Source organism: Zeus faber (genome assembly GCF_960531495.2).
Source record: "Zeus faber genome assembly, chromosome: 5".
Taxonomy (NCBI): domain Eukaryota; kingdom Metazoa; phylum Chordata; class Actinopteri; order Zeiformes; family Zeidae; genus Zeus; species Zeus faber.
In genome coordinates, this window is record NC_137192.1 from 31164676 (window position 1) to 31190594 (window position 25919).

A 25919-nucleotide genomic window follows, 5' to 3' on the forward strand; every position below is an offset into this window, starting at 1 on the left:
TTATTGTGCAAAGTGACGATCAATTTCCTTTAACCCTTCTGCATAATTTATTTGTTTTATTGATCTGATATGTGGCCATGTGTCTTACAGACCTGAGATTTGTGGTCTCGCCAGTGGAACTTCGGTTTATCGTCATTTCTAGGATGTAGGCTTTTTGTTACAGACAAAGCGGTAAAGACTCTGACTCAGCGTAGGTATTCGTCAGAGACGCTGAGTTTTCAAGTTTCTCTTCAGGTAGAAAAGTGCAGAGGTGGGCACACGCCTTCCAGGTCTGAGTATGTCAATGTCTTATCAGCCATCTATTATTGGTTATATGTCAGATATATTTGAGAATATAAGCAAGTGGGGGTCTGTGTAAGTGCTACTTTATTCCTTCACTTGTACTCTTCCGGCAGGAGGTCCTTTGAAGTCTTGAAATGTCTTTAATTCTTCTTGCGGTCTTGATTTGAACACAAATATTTTCTTTGATTTATTTATTTTTATTTTATTTTTTTTTATTTATCCATGGATTGCTTTTGGTCAAAAAGAGTCAACATTTCTGATGTTATAGAAGCTGAGCCTGCTTTGAGAGATGATTCGTCCAAAACTATCACGGCCTGACACATTGACAACTCAAAACTATATATTGACCCCAACTTGGTGTCTGTTCTTAGTGTCTGTGCGGCAGTCGATGTTGTAATATGGTTGATTTATCTGCTCGGAGGGTGTGAGAATATGGTTGAGTGTGGAGGATGGGGAGCTTGGGTTTCTCTGAAGGGGCATGTCAGCCTTACCCAAAACATGTACACCGTTCGAGACGCGCTGCTTCCGGGACTTGGCCCGGACGGGGGCAACCACTCATTACATAAGCACGCAATGTGGAACCTGGCCCACTGAAAAGTAACACGATGCCATTTGAAGACTTTAAATGCTGTGTGAGCTATTATCTTTCTACAACTCAGGAAAATGAGTGTGCACGTAAAAGGGGCTCAATTATCTACATTAATACAAGATCAAATGCCATATAAGCTACTCAACCACATCCTTGAAGAAAATCTCTTGATATTTTCTGAGTGGTGACATTTTGATAAACCCAAGTCCTAAAAACACCCCCAACTCCCGGATATGAGTGGTTTTTTTTGGGGTTTTTTTTCTCTCGGTAGGATAACAGGCGTGTTCGGCTGCGTGCCGGGAGCTTTCGCGGAGCAGCTGATTATTGGGTTCCTGGAGGGCACCTCGTCAGCTGACGCATGACTGGAAGGAATGCCCCAACTGCGCTCATCGCGCGTGGCCGCCGACCACGCCCCGCTGTGAGGCGCGTTTGAGGAGCGGTCGTAAATTTACGCCTGCTTTTTCCTCATGCAAGGCCGGGCAGAAAAATCGTGAGGCATCGAAATTGGGATGGGGGGGGGGGGGGGACTTTTCTGGTCAGACGGTAAGTTTAGAAATTAATTGCTCTGTCGAATCGTATGAAAAGAGGATTTGGGGCATTTTTGTCTGTAGAGACGTCTCCGGGAAGTTGGGGAACAATATGACGAAGTGACCGCCAAAGCTTTCTCTTCAAGATGGGATCGGACGAGTCCTCGAGTCACGTTGGCCCTCTGCAGTGTCTCCTGACTGTGCCCGCAGATCAATCTTGACTCAGTCCACTCGTGTGCGGAGGTTAGGCCTACACCCGAGGTGAGGAAGTGTGGTTATGGGGGGGAAGGCTTGCGACGTTAAAGTAAACGTAATGGTGACTCACTGCAGTCATGCACACAGGCTACTAACCTACAAGTCATTGTGTAGATCCAACATGTTGCTGAAGAAGCACATAAAACGCTCGTCCACTGTCGGGGCTCGGCGAGCTTGCGGCACAGCTTCACACGTCGACTCAGGAAGTTGCTGATGAAATCTCCTGGTTGTGGCGTACTGGAGTCAACTCAGGAGCCATTCGAATGAACTCAGTCACGTCACTTTTTTTTTTTTTTTGTAGAATCCGGCGGTCGTGCATTGTAACACGTTTAAAGAAACGTGCATGTGATCGAGAGAGAGACTTAAGTCTACCAGTTACATTTACGGTAAGTTGGGGTGTAGAACCGTTGCCTGTAAGTGATGTATATGGGTCACGTTTGAGGTTAGTACATCCACTCTTTGAGTTTTCACACGAGCGGCTCCTCAGGTGGAGACTGCAACCGCCGAGCAGTGCATCGAGTGTGGTTGCTGTATCTGTCTGCTGGAGAACACGTTTGGTGTTTTTTTTTTTTTTTACCGTTTCAACACAAGAAGGAAAGGAAACACGTTGGATCATGACAAAGCAATTTATTCATTTGTTTACACCCCCAACCCTTTTAAATAAACAATATGAGCATTACAATTGAATTTCACAGATGCTAAAATAAATAGGACTGTATTTGTTATAAAAGCAGCTGTAACAACTTCCTGCACAGTTCTATTGTGTGGGTGTCCTGGCTTGAAAAAAAAGCTTCCCCAGCTGATTGTTTTCCACTAAGGTCTCAATATGAACCCTTTTTTTTTTTTTTTTTTTTAATGAGTTGATGGTTGTATAAGGACTCAATATGAACCCAAAATAGAAACTTGTCCTCTAGACAAATTGTAATCTGAAGCCTCTGCACAAAAGAGGCCTCAGAATCCTAGTTGAGCGGACGTCGCTCCAGGACCCCACGGGGTAATGCTGTACGCAGAGAGCGGTCGATGAGCTCAGCGGGTCGGGAGCAGGGTCACGGTGCCGGCGGCATCAGTGTCTCTGTCGTTTGGAGGCCAGGTACATCTCGATGAAGTTGAAGAACAGATCCAGTTCGCCCATTGCTTTGAAAAGCCCGTTGCTCTCCATCTGTGGACAATGACAGTGCTGGGTTTATTATAGGCATCAGGGTGATTGCACAATGCCAAAGTGTGTGTGTGTGTGTGCGTGTGTGCGCTCTCTCTCTCTCTCTCACCTGACTGTAGGTGGTGTTGAGCGCTGTGATTTCAAAGGGTCTTTTGCAGGAAAAGAAATTTTTCTGCGTGGGGGCAGAAGAGACAAACATCAACTTGTGCAACAGGCTGCGTGGAGGTAGGCACGGTGCCTTCCCCTTTTGTAAGAGCCGCACGACCGCAACGTGGTGCAGTCCAGGAATATCTGGCCCTGACGCAGGGACCCTGCCGACGTCATCCCACATAGCATGTGGATATCATTGTTTTTTGTTTTTTTGTCCAATGCGTGGTCTTGATGACAGTGTCCGAAATGCGGCGAAATAACTTCTTACTCAGTATGAAAAGACCAAGTCATTGGATCATCTTTAAAAAAAAAAATGTTATTCTTAGACGTTCTCCGAAATTGAAATTTTGAACTTAAGATGCACATTTTAAGTTGATGAAGCACACACGCACACACACACACACACACACACACACACACACATACACACACATATCTAACAAATGTAAGTTTATCTTTTTTACCCAAATGTCTCTAATACAGAGGTTTTTGTTCGGTGTACTCAGGAAACTTTTCACATAACCGAGATAAACCACATTACAAGGTGCCGATCCAGCGCAACCGTTCAACGGCCTCCTGCTTTCAATCGGGTCCCCGTGACGTCATCTGACAGCCGCCGGCGGTCAGATGACGTCAGCAGACTTCAGTCGGCGCCCGCTTGAGCCACTGGGACGGGCGATGCGCTGATCTGAGGCTGAACGAGCAGCCGATCGCCATACACCGTCAGAATATATGTTATCATTATTGACTATCTTATTTTTTTATTTTATTTTTCTTGATTTTGTTTGTTTTTAATTTTGAGACGCCAGACTCACGCAGTGGACGATGTCGGTCTTCAACTGGTCGAAGATGATCTGTATGGACTCCATGTGCGGCTTGAACGTCTTGTTTTCCTCCGTCACTCCGGCGATGGCCGTCGGCAGGACTACACTCAGGTAGAAGTCAAGGATGTTTTTCATGACGTGGCAACCAAACGGGCTCTGAAAGGGGCGATGAAAAATCAAAACTTTTTATTTTTATTTTTTTAAGTTGTCCGTCAAACTCCGATGCAGCGGTGTCGTGGTCACGTTCACAAATATGTTTACGACATCCTTTGTTTGCGTTCCGTTGCTTTACGCCGTAAATCAGTTCGTCGACACAGGTGTCCGATGCTGCGTTCCACTGACAACTCCGACTCGGAAAAATCGGACTTTGGAAATGCGACACGGAACCCGCCGTTTAAAGTTTCGATCCCAACCGGCGTCTCTGGGGTCGGATCCCTAAGTCACCACCCCCTAAGTCGTAGCTGTGTACCTGTGCCAGATGCCCCGGAGTGAGTACAGTATACGCATTTCCGGGGAAAGATTTGCGGCGGGCTTCCACGTTTTCCAGAAGGGAGGAAAGGGAGCGAGTTAAAGCCGAGGAGGGGGCGGGGTACCTCAGAATTCCGAGGCCCAATGAAAAGCGGCATTAACGCCGGCTCTATTTGGGTGTCGGGCGCCGCGCCTCTGCTGACTTGTTTTTGCGGGACGAGTGGAATTTGAGGAGATTATTTTCTACCGCTCACCTTCAGGGAGTGCTCGACACTCTGATCCAGCAGAGCCGTTTCAAGATCATCATTGGCTTCCTGCAGAAAACAAAAAGAAGGTACCATGTAAACAGAGCAGGTGTGGTGCAGGTGTGGTGCAGGTGTAATGCAGGTGTGGCGCATATGTGGTGCAGATGAGGTGCAGATGTGGTCACCGGCTACTCACGTAGTACTCTCTGATGTGGGAGAAGTCTCGCCTCAGGGTCCTCAGCCGGACAGGGAAGCCCTCCACGAAGCGACAGCAGCGGTTGTTGCACATCGGCGCGCACCGAGCCGGGCGCTGGAGGGTCAGCGCGCCGAGGAGGGCGAGGAGCAGAGCGAGGGGTGCCATGTCGGGGGAGGGGGTTCTGGTGCGGCGCCGGGGGTTCAAGGAGAAGGCCTCTGAGAACGAGATCGGCGGGTGGAGATGAGAGCGTCGGATACCCCTTTATATATACACCGGAGGTACCTGAGGGGGCGGACTGCACTTAGAGGAAGTTATTGGGTAAATGAGATTTCCCCCTATCTCAGCAGTGTAATACTTCGAATTTAAAATACTGTAGAAGCTTAAAGAATTTAGAATTGGATGACAAGAGGATTTCAGGTTAGTCTTTATTAATTTTCCAAAGTAGTAATCTATCCTATGTGTGGGAGATTTAGTCTTTACAATTAAGAAAAAAACCAAAACAATGATTCAGTGTATTATTATTATTATTATTATTAATAATAATAATAATAATAATAATAATAATAATAATAATGCTATGGTATTTTTCTTGAATACATATATATTCTTAAATAAATTATTATATACACATAAGTCCATGTCCAATAAATTAACATGAGCGAAACATAATGATAAATAATCAATCTAATAATAATTAAAAAAATATTTGATTGGTTGCCCACTAAGGTTCTAAATGTTCAAGTCTACCACTCCAAGCAACTATTTTACTTGTGGTTTATGTTTTACATTTTACCTGAGACTACACTACATCATTTTGCAAATGTGTCGTCCTTGGAATAAGTGCATTTTGTCGGCGGTATCACACTGATTGTACAACACAGCCACATTCAGCAAAACCTTCTATACATAGGCTTAGCATTGGTGGAGTTAGTGGAGTTGCAGATTGTATTTAAGGGGGATAGAAGGTTTGATGATATCATGGATCCTCCCTATACGTCAGACGCAGGTAAAAGAGTGTGTGTTGTGATCTGCTTTAATAAAGGCTGGTGTCGTATAAGTGATAACTTATACGACACGTGGTGACATATGGGCTTTGCAAGGGCTAGTGCGAGTCATTCTCGGGGATCTAGCAACGAGACAACTCAGCCGCAGAGAGAAGTGGTTAGAAGCCCCTTCACAGTGTTGCCAGAACGGGGAGTTTTCCCAACTGTATAGTTTCCCGAAAGCACTCATCCTGTCCCGCTGCTCCCCAACACCCAGTCGCCAGTCTGCTCTCTACTTATACACTGAGATTAATGAAGCCACCACTTCTTTCTTTTCTTCATACAGTTCTAGAGGACTGCAGTCTTATCGTTGTCAAAGTCATTTACTGGGATGAACAGTAAGAATTATTAACCCCACAGACACACACACATACACACACAGACACACAATCATATAGATCATTTTAAAGATGAGTCAGCAGCAGTAACCAGTTTATGGGAAGCCCCCTTGAAGTTTTTTTTGTCTCTTTGTGTGTGTCGCTCAATGCCTACATTTATGCGTCATCGCATACATTTTGCATGCATGTATTTGTCTATGCATTGATAATGCAGCGGCACCTAATAATGTAGAACCATCGTCTAGTTTTCTGTTATTACCATTAAAATAGTGACAGCCACATCTATCTCGATGTTGTCAAATTCTGGCAAATTGGAAATTTATCCAAATATGAGACTAAATGATTTATTTATACTCCTGAATGACATTATTGATCAACAACATTGGTCTAACTTGAACAATTACAGTCTACAATAGGGGTAATTGGGCTGTCCCAAAAGTGTCACAGTGCAATGGATAATTCGTTTTTGTTGGAATTTTTTTGGCATCCTCACAAAATGTAATGCGCACGAGCCAAATATCATTTAACCATCCTGACAGCGGTGGTCAAGGTGTGTGTGTGTGTGTGTGTGAGTGTGTGAGTGTGTGAGTGTGTGAGTGAGTGAGTGAGTGTGTGTGTGTGTGTGTGTGTGAGAGAGTGAGTGCGTGGGTGTGTGTGCATGCTGCGTTTGTGAACATATGCAGGTCCACATATATCAATGGGCCCCTGGGTCCGCGTGGGTGAAGGAAATACAATGATGTCACTCATTTGTTTACTATTCTGTTATTGACTATCTGTTTGTTTGTTTACTGTCATGTTATGTCATGGCAAAGTGCCCAGTGTGTTGGTCGCTCGCTCATTCATCCTTAGATTCTGATTGAGGTGTAGCAATTAATTAATTAATTAATTCATTCATTCATTCATTTTGGAGGGAGTTTGGCCTCGCTCGTTCACTGGGCTGGGTGAACAGAAGAAAATAATCACTCGCTGTCTTGTGAGCGGTTTGACACCAGTGAGGGCAGCTTTACCTAAGCTCTCTCTCAGTGAGTCATAGTGGCAAGGTGAGATGAGGTGTGTTCTGTGTGTTGGCCTCCTACGTGATGAGAACCACGTGGGTGTGTGATGTTTTTTTTCTCGTCTTTCTGCCCCGTGCACGTTTTCTGTGCTGATTGGCATCTCATTTAAGGATCAGGCGCCCGAGAGCTGGAGGGGCGTTGGCGTCAGCACTCTTCAGAGAGGGGCGCGGACAAAAACAGCCGACACCCCATAGCTGATAAGTATAGGGTATTAGTAAATATAAGTTCCTCCTTTCATTTTAGTCAGATAAAAATCTCTCCAAAAAACTAGGTACTCAAACAAAATATTAAAATAAATACTAAATGTAGTCAAGTATTACAAATAAAAGTATTTGTCCAGACACATTCTTTCCTAAATGCATTTACCTCTAAAGTAAACGTATGTATTCCCCTTAAATGAAACTACTAGGGTATTGTCATTGTAAAATATTTCACAAAAAGTCCTCCATTGCCTAGTTCTATGAGATCTAAATTTTGGCCAAGCAACAGCCTGGCCATATGGCTTCCATCTACTTATCACACATTAAAAATGCAAAACCTCTCTGCTCTGCAAGGTTGTGCTTTAATAAGACACATTTAATGGACCCGTTTTGTTAAATTAAACTCAATTAAACCCACATTACAATAATGTATTCTGTCAGCACTTTTACAGTAAACTCATTTCCGACTCTGGCTGTCCATATCATGCCAGAAGTATTTGAGTTTTTGCTGGAAAATGCTGATTTCCACTTTTCTTACACACAGTGCATATCTTCTTGTGGAACCCCCGATTTCAGAGAAATCTATTGGGTAATTCAAAATTAACCCCAAATTACATTAAGTCTCTATCTTCAGTCTGTGCAAAAAAAAAATTTGGAGGGGATATTTGGTGTCAGTAGTTCAGCTCTTTACTCATCGGTTGTATGAATTCTATATTTAAATTTGAATTATTTAGATGTGACATGAACAACAGGTTCCTAAAATTGGGTTGAATGTGAATACAAGACTTAGTCACATTAGCCCAGAGATGACCAGAAGCCTTATTAGGAAGGGAGTGCTCTCCCTAAGCAATACATGAGAATGTGTTGTAACCAGCAATATTACACAGCCTACCGCCCCGGTGTGCGCGCACACACACACACACACACACACACACACACACACACACACACACACACACACACACAGTCATTGGAATGTCATACATACATTTAAAAAGTATATCATGTCCTGATTTTTGGAATGGTGGTCTTTGAGTTCACTCTCGGTTTCATGTGTATGACGTGCACTGTGCGAGGTCAACGCCCTTTTTATTTTAGGATTAACTATCTGATCATAATGAAACTAGACGCTTCACGCCATTTCTCTACCACTCACCCCGTGACCCATCCAAAAAACAAGTGGCTGCTATCTCGTCTCCCCTTGCTTTGTCTCCAGAAATCCCCGGAAACACAATGTATATCGTGTTGTCCGCTTCATACTGTCTGTCTGCGTTCATTAGGGAAGCAGGCCGATTTAAGTAGAAAACTCCAAATAATGTCGACCATCTCCAGGCAAAGCTGTGCGTTTTGCAAGCGCTTGACTTTTATTTGAAGAGAGATACGATGGCGGCAGATGCATCCTCCAAGTTTAACCAGATTGGATACGGTACAGCCAGAGCAACATGAAACTAAACGGTGTGGCCCGCTGAGCAAGAACCGCCGAGCAGAGAAATGAAACTTAGAAATTCCTTTTTACGAATAAACCTCCCAAGTAGCCAACATCTGTATAGCCTTAGTAAGAGCCAACATGGGCCGGTAGCGTGCGGAGTAGTTGACTCCACCGCGGCCATTTGATGTGGTTGGTCTCCCTGTAGTTTTAGTGTAATTAAACAAGTCAAAATTCAAATGACTTGAATTTGACCCCCTTTTTTTCTTTCTTTTTTTTTTTTTGGCCATTTTTGGATCAAAACTAATAATATTGCTGACTCCCAAAAATCCCCCCCCAAAATAAAGCGGTCATCGGGTCCAGTAATGGTGGTGATGATGGTGTTTTTATAAGAATGATAAAAGGGTGATGTGATGCGGTGGCCATGTGACGATGACCTTGGTGTACTGATGTTGACGCTCACCAGATGCTGAGGCTCGCCACTAGATGGCGCTATGGAAGACACTGACCGTCTGTGAAATGACACTCAAAAAGGCTTCATATTTTAATAACTTATTACACTCCATCAAATCAATACGAATTACATAAAAACAACAACAAAATAACATCCGCATGGTGAGAAAACAGGGCTGTTTGTTTTACAATTTAACAGATAAAAAATATTAAAAAAAAAACATTTATAGTTTGTCAATTATAAAAAAAAAAAGAAAAAGAAAGAGCAATAAATAAAGAGTAAAAAATAAAGACAGAAAATAACAGCGTTACGTGTACAATTTAAGGCCGCACGCCAGACCTGAAAAGCAAATGCTGGTGTACGATGGCAGCATGGGCGTGAGCTCGCTGAATAGCAGCCGTGTCAGGCTGTGGAAACCTGTCGGACACATTTTGAGTTTTCGCTCTTTTTTTTATTTTTTTTATTTTTTTATCTGCGCTCCAGGTCTCCTGTCCGCTGCTGCGTGTGCACCATTCCCTCCAGCCAGTCCAGCACCGTGCCCAGCTCCCCCACAGCCTTCACCACGCCCTGCTTCAGGTCCAGCTGCTCAGAGAGAGAGAGAGAGAGGGAATTAGTATTCGTTTGTGCTGTGGACATTTTATCCTATTGGTGACCCTGTCTGTCTATATATGGAGTATTTTATAATTATTTTTACGTGTGTGTATGGTTTTATGATGTATTAATCATACCTTTATAAACTCGCCATGCACAGCGTCCATAGTCTTATGGGTTTCCTCTGTACACGGGCATTGCTGGCAACAGAACAGATTTAAGGTTATTTATACATTACCATAAAGGTGTGTGTGCGCGTGTGTGCACCTCTGTATCTGTGTGTGCACCTCTGTGTGTGTGTGTGCCTGTGTGTGTGTGTGTGTGTGTGTGTGTGTGTGTGTGTGTGTGTGTGTGTGTGTGTTATAACTCACGCAGCGGGCGAGCTCCCTCCGGAGGGTGAGGAAGGCGTTGGCCAGGGCGCTGGCAGAGCCCTGCTGCCGAGGCTGCATGGAGGCCTGGCTGCTGAACACCCTCTCCACGTAGAAACGCAGCAGCAGGTGAAAGAAGCAGCACGCCTCCCCCTGCTGGACAACACACAGCGCAGGCCTCGTCACACGGACGCGTACGGTGCACGGTACACCGACGGTGTGGAGGGCAACCTAAATACCCTGACACAAGGACTCCACCTCGCTACAATCTGGAGGCGCCATTTGTGCTCCACCCGAGCAGTTTCCTGTAAGGAAAATTCTTCTCAACACTTTTACTTGTGCAGAGTGTTGGATTGAGGACTCTTTAAACCGTCCACATGCTCAGGTAAAGCAAGTGGAGCAAAATCAACCGCCACTACAATTATTATTCATTATTGAGTTTTCAAAGCAACATGAGCCCGCTAACAGAGTTCCCAAAATAGGCAGCGGCGGCCGAGGCATCAGACGCAAAAGCTAACAGATGATTTCCGGTGTCAAGGGGAAAGGTCCCAGAAGTCATGGCAGCATACGCCCAACGCCGTCAAGCTGCATCGGCAAAGAAGGCCGGGAAGGACCAGACTTAAAGGGGATCGGCTGGAACCCCGTGGGCTTCAAAAAGTCGTCTCATTCAGCTTAAAACTCACCTGAACGTTGTCGAACGCCACGGTCCTCAGAAGCTGCACTCCCATCTCACTGTCTCCAGTTATCTACACATTTGGAGACAACGGGAGAAGGTTTTTTTTTTTTTGTTTCTTTTGTTTTTTTCCCCTTCGATATTCACCGGCTCTCGTTTCGTTCGGCTGTCTGGACGTCGCTTCCTGCGTGTCTCACCGCGTTTGTGCGCATGTCGTTGTAGTGTTTCCGCAGCTCGTGCATGTGGACCCTGAGGGAGCAGCCCCCCAGGTGGATCCTGCGGCCCTCGGCCCGTCGGCTCAGGCAGTGGAGCAGGACGACCAGGCACAGGGAGGAGGCTGCCAGCGCGTTCATGGCTCTTGAGGTCTGTGGAGCGTTTACAATCACAACTTGCAAATGTCCGGAGCATGTAATCGAGGGGGAATATCCCAAGCATCCATCATCCAAGCATCAAGTCATAAGCATGGCATTGGATGATGGATATGGAAGAGCGCGGTGCAATAAAATACGAAATCACATCAGTGATATTTAACACTATAACATACTGCGATACTAACCACCTCTTGTCTACATTTTCATCTCATTTCGTCATCAAGACTTTGTCATAATCGGACACTTTTTTTTTCCATGCCTGCAGATTTTGAGTCACCAACCCTAACCGGCTTATGGATATTCGTCGTATCACTAGCGAGGTGTACCTGGAGTGTTCTAACACTTATTGAGTGACGCATTTAAAAAAAAAAAATGGATCTAAATGCCGCCGCTGTGCACGGGACTTTGCTCGAGTACCACAAGACCAAAACTATCTGTGTAGCATCTGGTTCCTTTCCCGATGATGGATATCAATAAAAACCAAACGGTGCCGGCAATCGAGCAAGTGTCTTCCAAGGCACCGAGTCAATCAGGCAACACCACCTCCACCACCCCCTGCACCACCCGATGACTCTGGGTCCGAACTCACCTGGGTGTCTTCTCTCAGAGGGACAGACAGAAGGACAGATGTGGCTCCTGCTGCCACTCATGTCTCCTCTTATAGTGGAGACAGGGAAAGGCTGCCAGGCGCTGCACAGGTTAGACAGGCACACGCACACGCACACACACACACACACACACACACAGGTACAGGCACAGTGTGCACTGGGTTTACAGGAGGAGGAAGTGAACCAAAAGAAAAGGAAAATCCCACTTTCCTCTTCAGCGAACCACCTCAACTTGTCTTGGATTAATTGGAGTTAGTTCATTTCTTGACAGTGATTCATCATTTACTATTATTACCCCCCCCCCCCCCCCCGGTATTATAATCATTCTGTAGTGATGACCAAACATAGTAGCAATATTCATAGTCTTCAACAATATGATAAATAAAGTATGCTTAGATATTAAATTAGATATAAGATATCAAATAATACCATTGAGTATTATTAATCTAATAATAACATATATCTACAGCCACTATTAATAATAATTATATAATTCATACATTAAGCTGTAAACAGGGAGTGTTTCTGATATATATTTTTTTTTATATATATATATATATTTTTTTTTTTTAATTTTGGTTTATTTTTGTAAATCTATTTACTGGATTTCATGTTATTGCTATTATTTTTATCAAGTACATTTATATGAAGTATTTTCTGACAGGTATACGGTGTAATTGCCTGCATGCACCTTGGACTGACTGCTTCAATATACCGTTTGTGGTGTTTTCGTTTTTTGCAAAAATGTTGGATTTTAGACAGACTGCCTCCACTAACACCTTTCTCAGTTCTGGGATGTACGTCGTCAGATGTCGCTTCCACGTACTTGTGGGGAACACTCTCTCACTGCCCGACAGGAGTCAGACAGGATGGAGGAGTAAAAGGAGGTGGAGGTGGAAGGTCCAGCGCAGTTCCATTTTAAGACGGTGGGGAACAGCTGATCCAGGCTGCTCCCACAGGAGGAAGAACGTGAGTTTGATTTCAAGATACATCTATTGAAGTCTAGAAAGAGAGAGAGAGAGGGACTGACGGATAGGTAGATGGATGGATGGATGGAGGGATAGATGGATATAGTATGTAGATGGATAGATGGACAGACAGGTAGGTAGGTTGGCTGGCAGACAGACAGATAGATAGATAGATAGATGGATACAGTATATAGATGGATAGATGGACAGACAGGTAGGTAGATTGGTAGATATATAGATAGATACAGTGTATAGATGGACAGACAGACAGGTAAATAGATAGACAAATAGATACACACACACACACACACACAGACAGAGAGGCCTGAGAGGAAATCAAACGGTGGAGCTGCTGCTGCCCTAGGAGGAAGTCAACTTCTTCTAAATCTCAATGAATGACATCTCTGAACTCTGGATGAGAGATAAACAGACAGACAGGTAGGCGCACGCACACACACACACACACACACACACACACACACAGAGGGCTGAGAGGAAATCAAACGGTGGAGCTGCTGCTGTGTGGAACAGGACGGACAGGGAACAGCAGTGATCTGGATTCATGGAGATACTGAAGACGTTGTCTTCCTAGAAGGAAGTCAACTTCTTCTAAATCTCTATGAATGACATCTCTGAACTCTGGATAATAGACAGACAGACAAACAGACAGACAGGTAGGTAGATAGAAAGATAAATGGATAGATACTGTAGATAGATAGATAGAGGGACAGGGATAGACAGGTAGGTTGACAGACGGACAGACAGAGATAGATTGATAGATAAATGATAGATCAATAGATAGACAGATGGATATGTAGACAGACAGATACAGACAAATACATAGATAGATGAATGATGGATATGTAGATAGACAGACAGACAGACAGACAGACAGACAGATAGATAGATAGATAGATAGATAGATAGATAGATAGATAGATAGATGAATGATGGCTAGACAGACAGATGGATAGATAAATAGACAGATGGATGAATGATGGATAGATAGACAGATAAATAGATAGATAGCTGAATGATGGATAGACAGACATTGATAGATAGCTAGACGGATAGATAGACAGACAGATAGATAGAAAGACAGACAGATAGATAGATAGACTGACAGACATAGATTGACAGACAGACAGATAATTAAATAGATGAATGATGGATAGACAGACATGGATAAATAGATAGAAAGACAGACAGATAGATAGATGAATGATGGATAGATAGATAGACAGACACAGATAGATAGATGATAGATAGACAGACATATTGATAGATAGATAGACAGACAGACAGATAGATAGATAGATAGATAGATGGATGATGGATAGATGCACCTGGAAATCAAACCTCATTTCTCATCACAACCTGACGTTGCACCCTGCTGCTCCTCCTTCATGGAGATTCTGAAGACGTCGACTTCCTCGAAGGAAGTCGACGTCTTCAGAATCTCCTTGAATGACTTCCCTGAACTCCAGTGACGGGTGTGTTCCTCTCTGAAATACTACGATCAACCCGAAACACCTCATTAACTTAGCCTTTTAAATATGTTTCACTCAAATTCATACGTTGATCATTTTGGGGGATAGTTATTTTTGTGTTGTTTCTTGTCGCCGTGACGAACACACGGTGATTCCGCTCTCTTCAGCTGTCCTTGATCTCTTAAGGTGGAACCGACCACTCCTTTAGAAGTTCAACTCCGTCGTCGGCTTCTTCCTGCATTAGAAAAGGCAGCGTTTCCTGCTCTCCACTAGAGGTCCTCCCAGCCGATCCAGATTCTCCAGCTCCCGAATTCCACAGCATCAGTTTATCCAGCACAGTGTGGACGTAGAGATTTAGGAATACCTTATTACATTATGACCTTATAACCTTCTTCTTCTTCACACACCACCCATTGTCGCTTCTCTTTATAGATGAAGTGGATATTGGTTGCGTAATAAAGTGGCCTATAATGCGTTTAACAAATACAGCTGACATACAGTGTACGGTTGCTCTAAACCAATTGACTCACAAAGGCATGCTTCTTCGACATTCTTGCTCATTTTTCACACTTGCCCATTTGTTCAAAATATCAGATTTCAGGACACCTTAAACAACACTTTTTTTTTTTTTTTTCTTTTTGTCATGCCCCGACGTACCTCTAAAAGCCACCAAGAATAACCATACATTGTTCATTAAGTCATGACGTATCCATTACTTACTTAAATGTCAATGGTCAAAGAAAAGGTTTTATTTCCAAATATTTGTACAATGCTGCTTTATACATAAAGGCATAAAATGACTTTTTCTTTACAGTACCTTGAAAAAAACACAAGCACATCAAGGACAGTTTGAGGTTTGAGATCCACACAATCCTCAGTTCCCTCTGTTTGCGTTACTACGTCACATGCATACCCCTCTTCTCTGCCACATGTCAGTCAATGTGCCGGTGTTTTCAGGCTTTAGTCATTCTGCTATGCATGACTATTGCATCTGTTTTATAATAAACAAAAAGACATACAATAAACTGCATAGATTCCTACAGAAACACAATCGTAACTCTGGTCGCATTGATCTAGACACATACATGGAGAATCAGACTGGTTGGTTCTGTGGCCCTATGATTTGTTCGCACTCCGGATATTGACGGTCGCTTGTAAAAACCCGCTGAATTGGTCAAATTGAATCGGCAGATTTTGCGGATTCGTCACATTCGCACCTTCCTTGGGGCTCCACCGTCGATGACGAAACTCTGCAGCGTGTATGAGTGAGTCATACCTGTGCAAGAAAAGCTTGTTTCTAAGAGCACCATTAGCTTTTACCTCAGTCTGTACACTGTGTGTGTGTGTGTGTTTATGTTCATGTGTGTGTGCGTGCGTGCGTGCGTGCGTGTGTGTGTGTGTGTGTGTGCGTGTGCGTGCCCGCCCGCCTGTGCGTGTGCTTTGCGCGAGCACGTGTGCGGCATCTAGATGATGATGGAGTGCAGGTGTCTGAAGCACATGATGACGTCCAGGGGAATGGGGGGGCTCAGGTGGTTGCCGTCCAGACGCAGGTACCTGGGGGACCAACATTTATGAACTTTTTTTAAGGAGCAGTGGAAAACATATTTCATGCCGCTGACGCGACTCACGCCTGTTTCCTGCAGATCTCTAATGTTCCCTGAGCCGACTTCCTCGTTCCGGCGGGTGCCGGCGTGTTCAGTGAAATGCTTTCATTATGTCATGCGGCGCTGACGTTACCTCAGCCTGGGGGCGAGGCTGTGGTCGCCCAGGTCGGCTTGCATGCTGGACGGGCAGATCTGGGTGCCGTTGATACCTGCGTGGAAACACACGCCTACTTATTTAAAACCAACACGCTGGAAAAGAAAAAGAAAATAAAAGGTCTCTCTTAAACAGAGTGATTCAGTTAATTTCCACACCGCAGAGCTTTGTTTTCCGCTCAAATCTATGAAATCAGTTCTTTGACTTTGTGAGGTAATTCCGCATGTTTTATCCCCCTTTCTGTATTTCCTTCAGTGGTGGGAAGTCACAAAGTGCAAAGTCATCACTGTGTAACTGTACTTAAGTACATTTTTCAAGCATCTGTACTTAAGTATATTCCGTTTTGGAGACTTTCTTCTTTTTACTCCACTACATTTCAAAGCAAATATCTATACTGTTTACTCTACTACATCTCACACAAAAACCTTATTTTAATTTGAAAATAAATCTGTATTTATATTTATATATTATTCAAATCAGGGACTGAGTCTATCAATGTGCTCATTTAGGTTTGAGGCTCATGATTAATTAGGTCCATATCCTTATATGACTGACACCTATGTATATCATTTTTATGCCGGTCTATGTATATGCCATATTATACTTATATGGGGGAACTGGATATGAGAAGGATTATACCTTTAAATTCTTTGAGTACATTGAAGAGCAAGTCCTTATTTATTTTACTTAAATAGAAAGGTCATTGTGGTACATTCCCTTTTCTAGTATTCAGGGTTTTTGTACTTTTACTTAAGTAAACGCTCTAAATACATCGTCCAAGACTGAAAACCAGTTAAATCAATGTGCAACTGTGGATATACACCGATCAGCCACAACATTAAAACCACCACTAATAAGCACTCATACTGTGTAGCTCCCCCTCGTTCCACCAAAGCACGAGGGGGAACGAGGTCTTGTGGAGTCCATGCCTCCCGTGGAGGCATGGACTCCACAAGACCTCTGAAGGTTTCCTGTGGTATCTGGCACCAAGACGTTAGCAGCAGATCCTTTAAGTCCTGGAAGTTGTGAGGTGGGACCCGTGTGGATCAGGCTTGTTGTTCCAGCACATCCCACATATGCTCCATCGGATCAGACCCTAACCCCGCCCATCCACATGACGTAGAAGAAAACGTGATTCATCAGACCAGGCCACCTTCTTCCATTGCTCCATGGTCCAGTTCTGAAACTCACATGCCCATTGTAGGAGCTTTCGCCGTTGGACAGGGATCAGCATGGACACTCTGACAGGTCTGTGGCTACACAGTCCCATACGGTGGCTATATATATATACCATATAGTGGTACAGTGACACAGTGCATTGCATTTCTGCCTAACAGAAAGAAGGTCCTGGGTTCGATTCCAACCTGGGGCGCTGTGCACTGGAGGGTATCTCCTGATTAGGGACCTTTCTGTGTGGAGTTTGCATGTTCTCCCCGTGCTCACATGGGGTTTTGTCCATATCACATCATAAGAACCCCCACTAAAAACATGCACAACAAACATCATTTGACCAGCGATGGACATGGAAGTTGGTCCTCAGGCACTGTATTGTGAGCTGCCTGCCCCCCTGAAGGACAAGCCTTGATGAGATAAATGCAGGAAAGACATTTCACAGCCTCCATCTGCATGTGTGTTGGCCATAGCTGCACATAATGCATGTGTTTGTGACAATCTCAATTCACATCAAGCTGTGATGCACTGTGTGTTCTGACACCGTTCTATCATAGCAGCATTAACTTTTTCACCAGTTTGTGCTACAGTAGCTCTTCTGTGGGATCGAACCAGACGGGCTAGACTTCGCTGCCCACGTGCATCAATGAGCCTTGGGCGGCCATGACCCTGTCACCGGTTCACCGGTTGTGCTTCCTTGGACCACTTTTGATAGGTACTAACTGCATACCGGGAACACCCCACAAACCTGCAGTACCAACCCATCCCCAGTGTCATCTTATCGCTATTATGACTGAGACACGTTCACCATACAATGATGTCACTGAACGTACTCTCGATGCTGTTGTGGTTGAGGTGCAGGTGCTCCAGGTGGATGCTGAACAGGGGCACGGACGTGAGCTGGTTGTGGGACAGCTGCAGGTCCAGCAGGGTGGACAGGTTGAACACGGCCTTGGGAAGCCCCTTATCGCTCAACAGGTTGTAGTTCAGCCTCACGAATGCCAGGCTGGTTAAGTGATGGAAGTAGTCTCTGCAATACGAGGGGGAAACGGGGAGAGCACTTGATATTTGACGTAGTCTCAGTGTTTATTAAATGCGGTGCATTGGGCGTCCCAGCATCTGTGTCTGCAGGTCAATGTGTGCATTGTATACTTGCTTTGGGATGTCTTCTATACGGTTTCTGTCCAGGAATAGCTGTATGACACCTGCGGGAACTCCGGTAGGCATCTTTTTGAGGATATTCCGGGCGAGGTTCAGCTGCATCAGGTTCTTTAGGTCCTTGAAGGTGTTTTTCCCCAAGTCGCTGTCACTCAGCTAGGACAGAAGACAACTAAATAAACAGGCTGTTGATTCCCCAGGGCTCATTCTAATTTACAGGAAAACAGGGGAAACAGAGAAGCTGTACCTGGTTGTGGTACAGGTCTAGCAGAGTCAGGTGGTCCATCTTGGTGAAGGCTCCAGCCGGGATCTTGGAAATGTGGTTCCTGCTGAGACGCAGCTGCTCTAAGCTTGGAGGGAGGTCTGACGGGACCTCCTTCAGCTGGTTCTTCTGAAGGTAGAGATACAGCAGCCCGGGAAGCTTCTCAAACACCTGCGCGAGATACATAAACCAGAGACAGAGATCATGAGTATTACAAAAGGCCCTGTGTCTGGTGTTTATGTTATTGTGTTCACCATTTCCACTAAAAAAAAATGGGGCCTCTGACCTGTTTGTTTATTTGCTGAATGCGATTATTGGCCAAGTTGACCCAACGGACTTCAGTGGCATTGCGGAATGCCTCAACCGTGACCTCGGAGATGTAGTTGTTCTGCAGGTACAAATAGTGGATCCTGGACGGAATGACCGGGACCACACGGAGGTTCCGGTTCTCGCAGTTGAGGGCATTGGGGTAGGACGGGTGGCAGAAACACTCGCGGGGGCAGTCAGGGAAGATGGAGGCGGGGCCAATAATGGGCGGGGGGAAGTCCGTGGGCTCCCGGGGCTCGGGTTTCCCGGGTGCAAGGGTAGGCTGGAGAAAAGGCTGCTTCCTGGGCGGGGGGCCAGGCCTCTTGGTGGGCTTCCTTGGCCGAGGCCTCTGGGCCATCACCGTCCCCATCAAGAGGAACAAAGTTACTGCACACAAGAGTCCTACGCCAGCCCTCATGGTCCTGAGAGAAGGTGGGGAAGAATGTTGTATACAATGAATTGGTTGAGAGAAGGGCAAATCAGCTTGGCGGCCTCTCCTCAACTCCCACACTCATGCATGTCTGTGAGCAAACATCCAAACAAACCTACAAACCTTTTGTCACAAATAGTGTTTACTCTAGAAGGAAACCTTACCTTACCTCAAATAAAGAAAGCAACACGCACACAACTTTCTTAAGACCCTTCATTAAGCCACTGGAAGCAAATTGTCTCGATGCCACTGAGGCTACCCGCTGTCGTTGAGTAATTATTAAACCTCGGAAGTTGTCCTCCTACCATGGATATGGAGCCCAAGATATAATTCCCCTCCCACTTCGATAGCTGAGCCCCAACTGCCTGAAACTAATCGAGTGGAGGATTGGAAAGCAAAGCAGACGAAGGAAGGGAAAGAGAAGTAACTTAATTTGGGGGGAAGTAGTTATGGATGGGAAAGGAGCAGCTCATTGACCCAGCGGAGGCCCAGAGGAAAACAAAATGAATCCCACTGAGCCACTGATAGAGCCAATATGTGAGCAATCTCTCCCTTCCCTCCCTCGTAATCATGAGAATCCCACAGGCTCAGATATTCTGCCCTTGTAATTCCTTGTTTAATCTTTAATCTTCGTATTGATTGCAAAGCGTTATGCAGGTATGTGTCCACTGGCATTCGTCTGTGTGGTTTGTTTTTTGTGCAGCACTTCAAAATCATGCAGCATTTTTCATTCGTTTAAAGTTCAATTATTTTGCGTGGACGTACATGCAGTACAGGATTTTAGCTGTGCAAAGGGAACTCGCACTAGAGTGGCTCGGTGATACTGTATGCAGCGTATGATGGATACGTGCTAAATATGCCCAGCAGATGTGTATTACTCAGATCAGCTGGACTGTGTGGATTTCAAGAGGACCCCCTTGCCCTCGTCAGCAGGACTGGTCCTTCAAGCCAGGATGGAGCAAAGAAATAGATGCAATAGCTGCAAAACATGGGAAATGAATACATTTATGAAGGAAGCAGAGAAATGCATTTGTGTCTTCTTGTGCTCCGTGCCTTCTCGAGGAGGTTGATATCTGACCACATCTCAAAAGTGTGTGTGTGTGTGCGTGTGTGTGTGTGTGTGTGTGTGTGTGTGTGTGTGTGTGCAGGCTGGGTAATGGGTGTGTATCGGTGTATCCATGCATCCGGCCGTGGCTTCGTCAAATTAAAATTAGCCTTTTGTAAATAACTAACACAGCTGTCTAAACATAATATGCCAGAGCCTGACTAAGCCATTATGCTCCGATCCCTTCGCTTTGTCAGTTCGCAAAAACTTCAGGCCAATATGATAAACTCAAATTCGTGAATCACGGCAGAGGAATGAGGCCTGGAGCCGGAATCGGTCCTGGCCAGGAAAAACAACTGTGAACTTTTCTCCCACAAGAGGATGGTGTTCGCTGGCACTGCCCCTCGTCGTGTGATTCCACTTTTCCTCCGCAGTCATCCAGAGCCTGCCACAACCACAGCCACAGCCAGGACGACTACTTCATGTTCCTCCTGTGCTGCTGTCATGCCCAGAAGTCTGACTCAGAACATGGAAACGACCCACTCGCCGCCTCTGATTTCTGGACTTCTTAGATAATTGGAACAGCACACGGGCAGTCATCGTCGGCTCGGCGGTTTTGGACAGAGCTAAAATCCTGGCCCGCAAGATCTATTTGTTTTCGCAGGCACCCGGCTACAAATATTAGTAGTCACTGGAGACCTCTCCTGCCGTGACCATTATGGGACGACCGAGTGTTTCCTCCTGAGGGTGGGGCAAGACCTCTGCCGCCGACTGGTACGCGCCGAAGAGCACCATCCGACTCCTGTAGAACCCAGGGAGTCGCCTTCCATCCGCGTGTCCTCAGCGCCACAGCTGCCAGCTGAGCTCACATGTTCCCCCTGCATCCTGTATTGTTGTCATACTTCGAACTTTCTGAAAAATAACCTTTTTTTTTTTTTTTCCTCGAAACCAGGGATTCATCACAGCTTCTAAAATCGAATAGACGGCGCAGTTTTTTTCCCTCTGGCTCCTCGTCACCTCGGGCCTGGAACCATGACACAGCAACATTTTTATCCAAACTGAATGTAATTCACTTAATTGGTAGTGGAGCGTGGCACGGGGACTCATTTCATGAAGCATTTAGAAAGTCAAGTGCCAGGCAAAGCCCTACGGGTCCATTTAATATAAACTGCGGAGCTGCTGAAAGTCCAACAATACAGATTCTCTCTCCTGTGCCAGAGTCAGCAACAAGGCTGCTTTTATGAGAGAGATGGCGAAAAGTTCCGTTACTTCCTGACTTCCATTCTGTTCAACTTCGTGATGGAAAAGAAACTTGAAGCAGCTCCCAGGAGGAGAGCGTGCACCGCAGCGCAGGGCACAAAGTTTCTATAGAAACACGCTTGGGCACGGGCTCACGGGGGGCTCACACACACACACACACACACACACTCGCACGTGCACACACACACACGCACTCGCACACGCGCACACACACTCGCATGCGCACGCGCACGCACACACACACACGCACACACCCCTCTGCTCCTGTCCCCCCATCTCTCTCTCTCTCTCTCTCTCTCCCCCTCAGTGTCAAATCTGCCGTCCTGTCTTCTTTCACACCCTTGGACAACGCATGCATGCCCACCCTGCGTTCACAACCGCGTTTACTAGTGTGCTGCCTCGCAGGGCCCCTGCCGAAAAAAAGGAAAGAAAACACCCAAAACCCCCCCAAAAAACACCAACAACAAATGTCGAGCCTTACCTGCCTCTGGTCCCTGCCCTCTTTTGTCAAGTCACGAGCTGTGTGTCTTTTCTCCTCTATGCCTCGCTCACCCTTTTCCTACCCTCCCTCTCTCTTCCTCTCGCATTCTCTATCCCCCTCCCATCTATCCCTCCCTCCGTCCCTTCCTCCCTTCCTCCCTCCCTCCCTCCCTCCCTCGCTCTCTCTCCTTGGGTGGACATGGTTGCCTGTTGGGTCGGTGCCCTGGCTGCTTTCCCTCTGAAGGTCACAGTGCTTCTTCCTTTCTTCCTTCCTTTCTTTCTTTCTTTCTTTCTTTATTTCTTTTCTCCTTCTTTTCTTTCTTTCTTTCTTTCTTTCTTTCTTTTTTTCTTTCTTTCTTTCTTCCTTTCTTTCTTTCTTACTCTCTCTCAGACCTCCACCAAGATTTAATCTTGAAATCCCGCCGGACGGCAGCGCGAGCGCTTTAATCTCTCTGAACTGTGTCAAACTTTGTTCTTATTGTGATTGGAATGAGAGTGTGTGTGTGTCTGTGTGTGTGTGTGTGTTTGTGTTTGTGATGTCTGATGTGAACAATGAGCGTGTGTGTGTCTCTCTCTCTCTCTCTCTCTGTTTGTGATGTGACCAGGTGAAAAAAAGAAAATAACAAAGAGAGGCTGTGTGTGTGTGTGTGTGTGTGTGTGTGTGTGTGTGTGTGTGTGTGTGTGTGTGTGTGTGTGTGTGTGTGTGTGTGTGTGTGTGTGTGTGTGTGTGTGTGTGTGTGTGTGTGTGTGTGTGTGTGTGTGTGTGGCGTGCACACACATTTCCACTGGTTGCTGAAGTGCTGAGAACAGGACCGTAGGAACCGAGGGAGGTTTCGGAGGGACTGATTCCTCCTCCTCTCCTTGGCGTCCCACCCTCTCTGTGCTATTGTTTAGACGGCTGCACTCGGGTCCCATCATGTGCTTTTCATTAGCAGCATCTCCGCGCTGGCTCTCTGGCATCAAGTCTGTGGTGGTGTTTAATGTCCAGGAGGGATTTTTTATTTTATTTATTATTTTTTTACTTCTTATTCAGCTTCAATAAAGTCTCAGAATGTGATGATGGAGGTCCGGTGGAGGGCTTGGGGTGTTGCGGTGATGCTTACAGGAAGTGCACGGCTGTGTGGCACTGCTGCGCCATAACACGGTGGGGAGTCTGACTCAGCGCGTGTGTGTGTGTGTGTGCGTGCCCATGTACACGTGCATATACATCTGTGTGCGTGTGAGTATGTGTGTGTGTGTGTGTGTGTGTGTGTGTGTGCCCGTGTACATGTGCATGTACATCTGTGTGCCTGTGTGTGTGAGTGTGTGTGTGTGCGTGTGCATCATTATGTCATGCATTAGGGCCAGACGTACACACACCTTGGTGCATTCTTGCGGCGTGAGCGATAATGAGGCAAACATATGCGGGGCAGCGTGGTTTCACAGATACGTTCTGTCTCCCTCTTTTTCCAACCCCTTCTTCCCCTTTTCACACAAGTGTTTTGCTTTCGCATTCTCTCCCTCTGCTCTCGCTCGCTCGCTCGCCTCCCATTTCCCCTTCACTCCAGTACCACCGCTCAGCTCAGTCCCCAGTTTTGGGCCTCTCCTCTGGGCCGGGACATCTGGTCCAGACCAGTCAAAGCCAGGGGAGGTGGCAGATTTTGGAAAAAATGGGGCCAAGAAAAATGACTAAGTTACTTTTTTTTTTTCTTGTATGTCCGTCTATCATTTCCATATCAGTAAAAAAAAACTGATTTTTCTTAGGCGGCAACTCTCCACACTTATATGATTCCATTCTGAGTATTTTCATCCAATTTAATGATGTCGCTTATTTCACTTATATCTTATTTGTATTCTTAAATAGTCGAATATATCAAGAAAATGAAATGTAGACACCCTCACACAAATACAATTTTAACTGTGCTTTGATGGCCAAATGTAAAAGAATACAAGATTCACATTGGTTTTAAAAAATATAATAATTACACTGATCCAAATATATATGTAAATGTGTTCAAACTTCAACGTGATATAGTCAAACTGGCTCAACACGAGTACATAACGCTTGTTATTTTCATCTCTGCGTTAGTCTGATTGTATCATTTTGGGTTCTGCTCATATGGGAGGGAGAGGCAAAGCTAGTTGATGATGATCATTTCTACCACCATGACCTCACTTCTCTGTGATCGTGTTTTATTGCCTGCCGGGGATGACGTCACGTGAAGTAACCTTTTTTTTTTTCTTTCTCCAATGTCTTCAAAAGAAAGAGACTACGTTGAAAGGCACATTTCTGACATTATCACAGTTGCCCTCTAGGGTTTCTAGAAAAGCATGACAATATAAGCATGCCGCGAGTCATAGATACCTAGTTATAGTGATGCACACGACATTTTAACTTTTTTCAGGATCGCAAAGGCTGACAAGATGGTCTCTCTCTCTCCAGTGTTGAAAAGTAATATTAAGATTATTAAGATATTACCTCAAAGATACTTATGTTGATCCAAGGCACTAACAAGGAATCTACTGTTAAAATGCCTTGTTCAAACATGGGCATGATTATATAAATATATAAAAGCAAGAAAAGTATTTGGAGACCGCAATCCCCTTTTTCCAAGGAGCACCGCTGGGTTCTTTCTTTTTTCACTCCCAAGAAGTAGTGAGTTCCATAATCCTCTCTCTCTCTCTCTCTCTCTTCTTATGGCGAACAAAATAGGACAACGTGAAAATACTTTAACTTTGAAGTAAAAAAATCATAAATATAAAACAGCCCCAACGGTGAGTCATATCATGTTGATTGCCAACAGCATTTTGTGTCAGCTATAAATCTGACAATATGTACTTTGATACGTGAAATCTCAAACAAACAGAGTTCCAGAAATAGGCCAAATAGTTGCCACCTGAACGGCAGGTGCAAACGGTTATCAAAGTTGCAGAATTGTTGAAAGGGAAAGTCCTGCTTTTTGGGAAATTCCACAATGATAAGTCAATGCAATTTTTAACCATGCATGTCCATAAGTGGGATAGCGACAGGCTGCATGCCAACTCTCTATGCAAGGCTACAGAGAACATTACAACTCAGCTGACATAACTGGCAACCCTACACCACAAACACATTGAGTTTCACAGGCATAAGCACATAAGCACTGACATCATGGCCTTAAGTCTCTTTTCTGTGATTATTCAGTGATTATTCACTATTGAGTGTTTATTCATTATGCTGACCCACAGATGTATCGTCCCGATTAAGGAAAGAGCAAATCATTCCTTTTCCATCAGTTAAGGTTGAGTATGTTTAAATTCTATTACTTGAATACAGAATGTATCATCATACCATACCATCATAGCCTGAACTGAGGGTATAATGACACATTTTATCATTACTTTCATATTGGTAATTATGAACACCATTACATTTGGAATAATGTGTAATTGTGACATCGGTGGAAACTTGGTGTTGGGTGAAGTGCTGTCTAATGTATTCTTTATTGGGCCTCTTCTGTGCAGAGAGGTGTTTTTTTCTGGGTTTTTTCTTTGGTCAGGAATGAATTGAACATGCTGATTTCCAGAAACCTCTTCATTTGGTTAGAAACCACTATTACTCTCAGAAACCTTTACATTTCAGTTCTTGCTATTACTAACAGACAGCAGCTGTTCTGCAAACTGATGGGGGGAGGTGGGCCCAGTCCCAAACCCCAAATGTCTTTTGAGGGTTAGTAGGACAATTGAAGGATAAACCTATGGGATGACTAGAAGGTTGTTGACAACCCTAGATTGTGTTTGTTGTTTGGGGGTGG

At 45.0% G+C, this 25919-nt stretch overlaps 2 protein-coding genes across 2 annotated transcripts; both read right to left on the reverse strand.

Annotated features, from left to right (window-relative positions):
* Positions 1-2431: 2431 nt before the first annotated feature.
* Positions 2432-9638, reverse strand: LOC307230683 (interleukin-10-like; the record flags this gene model as incomplete). Its single annotated transcript, XM_080001120.1, has 6 exons — positions 2432-2812; positions 2919-2981; positions 3775-3939; positions 4506-4565; positions 4693-4907; positions 9548-9638. 6 exons carry the CDS (start codon positions 9636-9638, stop codon positions 2717-2719), a joined length of 690 nt encoding a protein of 229 aa, XP_079857246.1. The 3' UTR covers positions 2432-2716.
* Positions 9639-15004: 5366 nt separating this feature from the next.
* Positions 15005-22250, reverse strand: prelp (proline/arginine-rich end leucine-rich repeat protein). The gene is made up of 7 exons (XM_080001437.1): positions 22148-22250; positions 18912-19353; positions 18611-18796; positions 18362-18519; positions 18039-18235; positions 16015-16090; positions 15005-15831 (listed from the first exon to the last, which is right to left on the reverse strand). The coding sequence occupies exons 2-7, from the start codon at positions 19347-19349 to the stop codon at positions 15741-15743; spliced, it is 1146 nt and encodes a 381-aa protein (XP_079857563.1). The 5' UTR covers positions 19350-19353; positions 22148-22250; the 3' UTR covers positions 15005-15740.
* Between the last annotated feature and the right edge of the window lie 3669 nt (positions 22251-25919).

Bases quoted from the DNA above. Each gene is read 5' to 3' on its own strand.
- prelp (XM_080001437.1), bottom strand. From the start codon at position 19,349: ATGAGGGCTGGCGTAGGACTCTTGTGTGCAGTAACTTTGTTCCTCTTG. The intron at 18,236-18,361 runs GCAAGTATACAA...CTCGTATTGCAG, and splicing joins CGTATAGAAGACATCCCAAA to AGACTACTTCCATCACTTAA. The intron at 15,832-16,014 runs GTAACGTCAGCG...TTGGTCCCCCAG, and splicing joins AGCCTCGCCCCCAGGCTGAG to GTACCTGCGTCTGGACGGCA.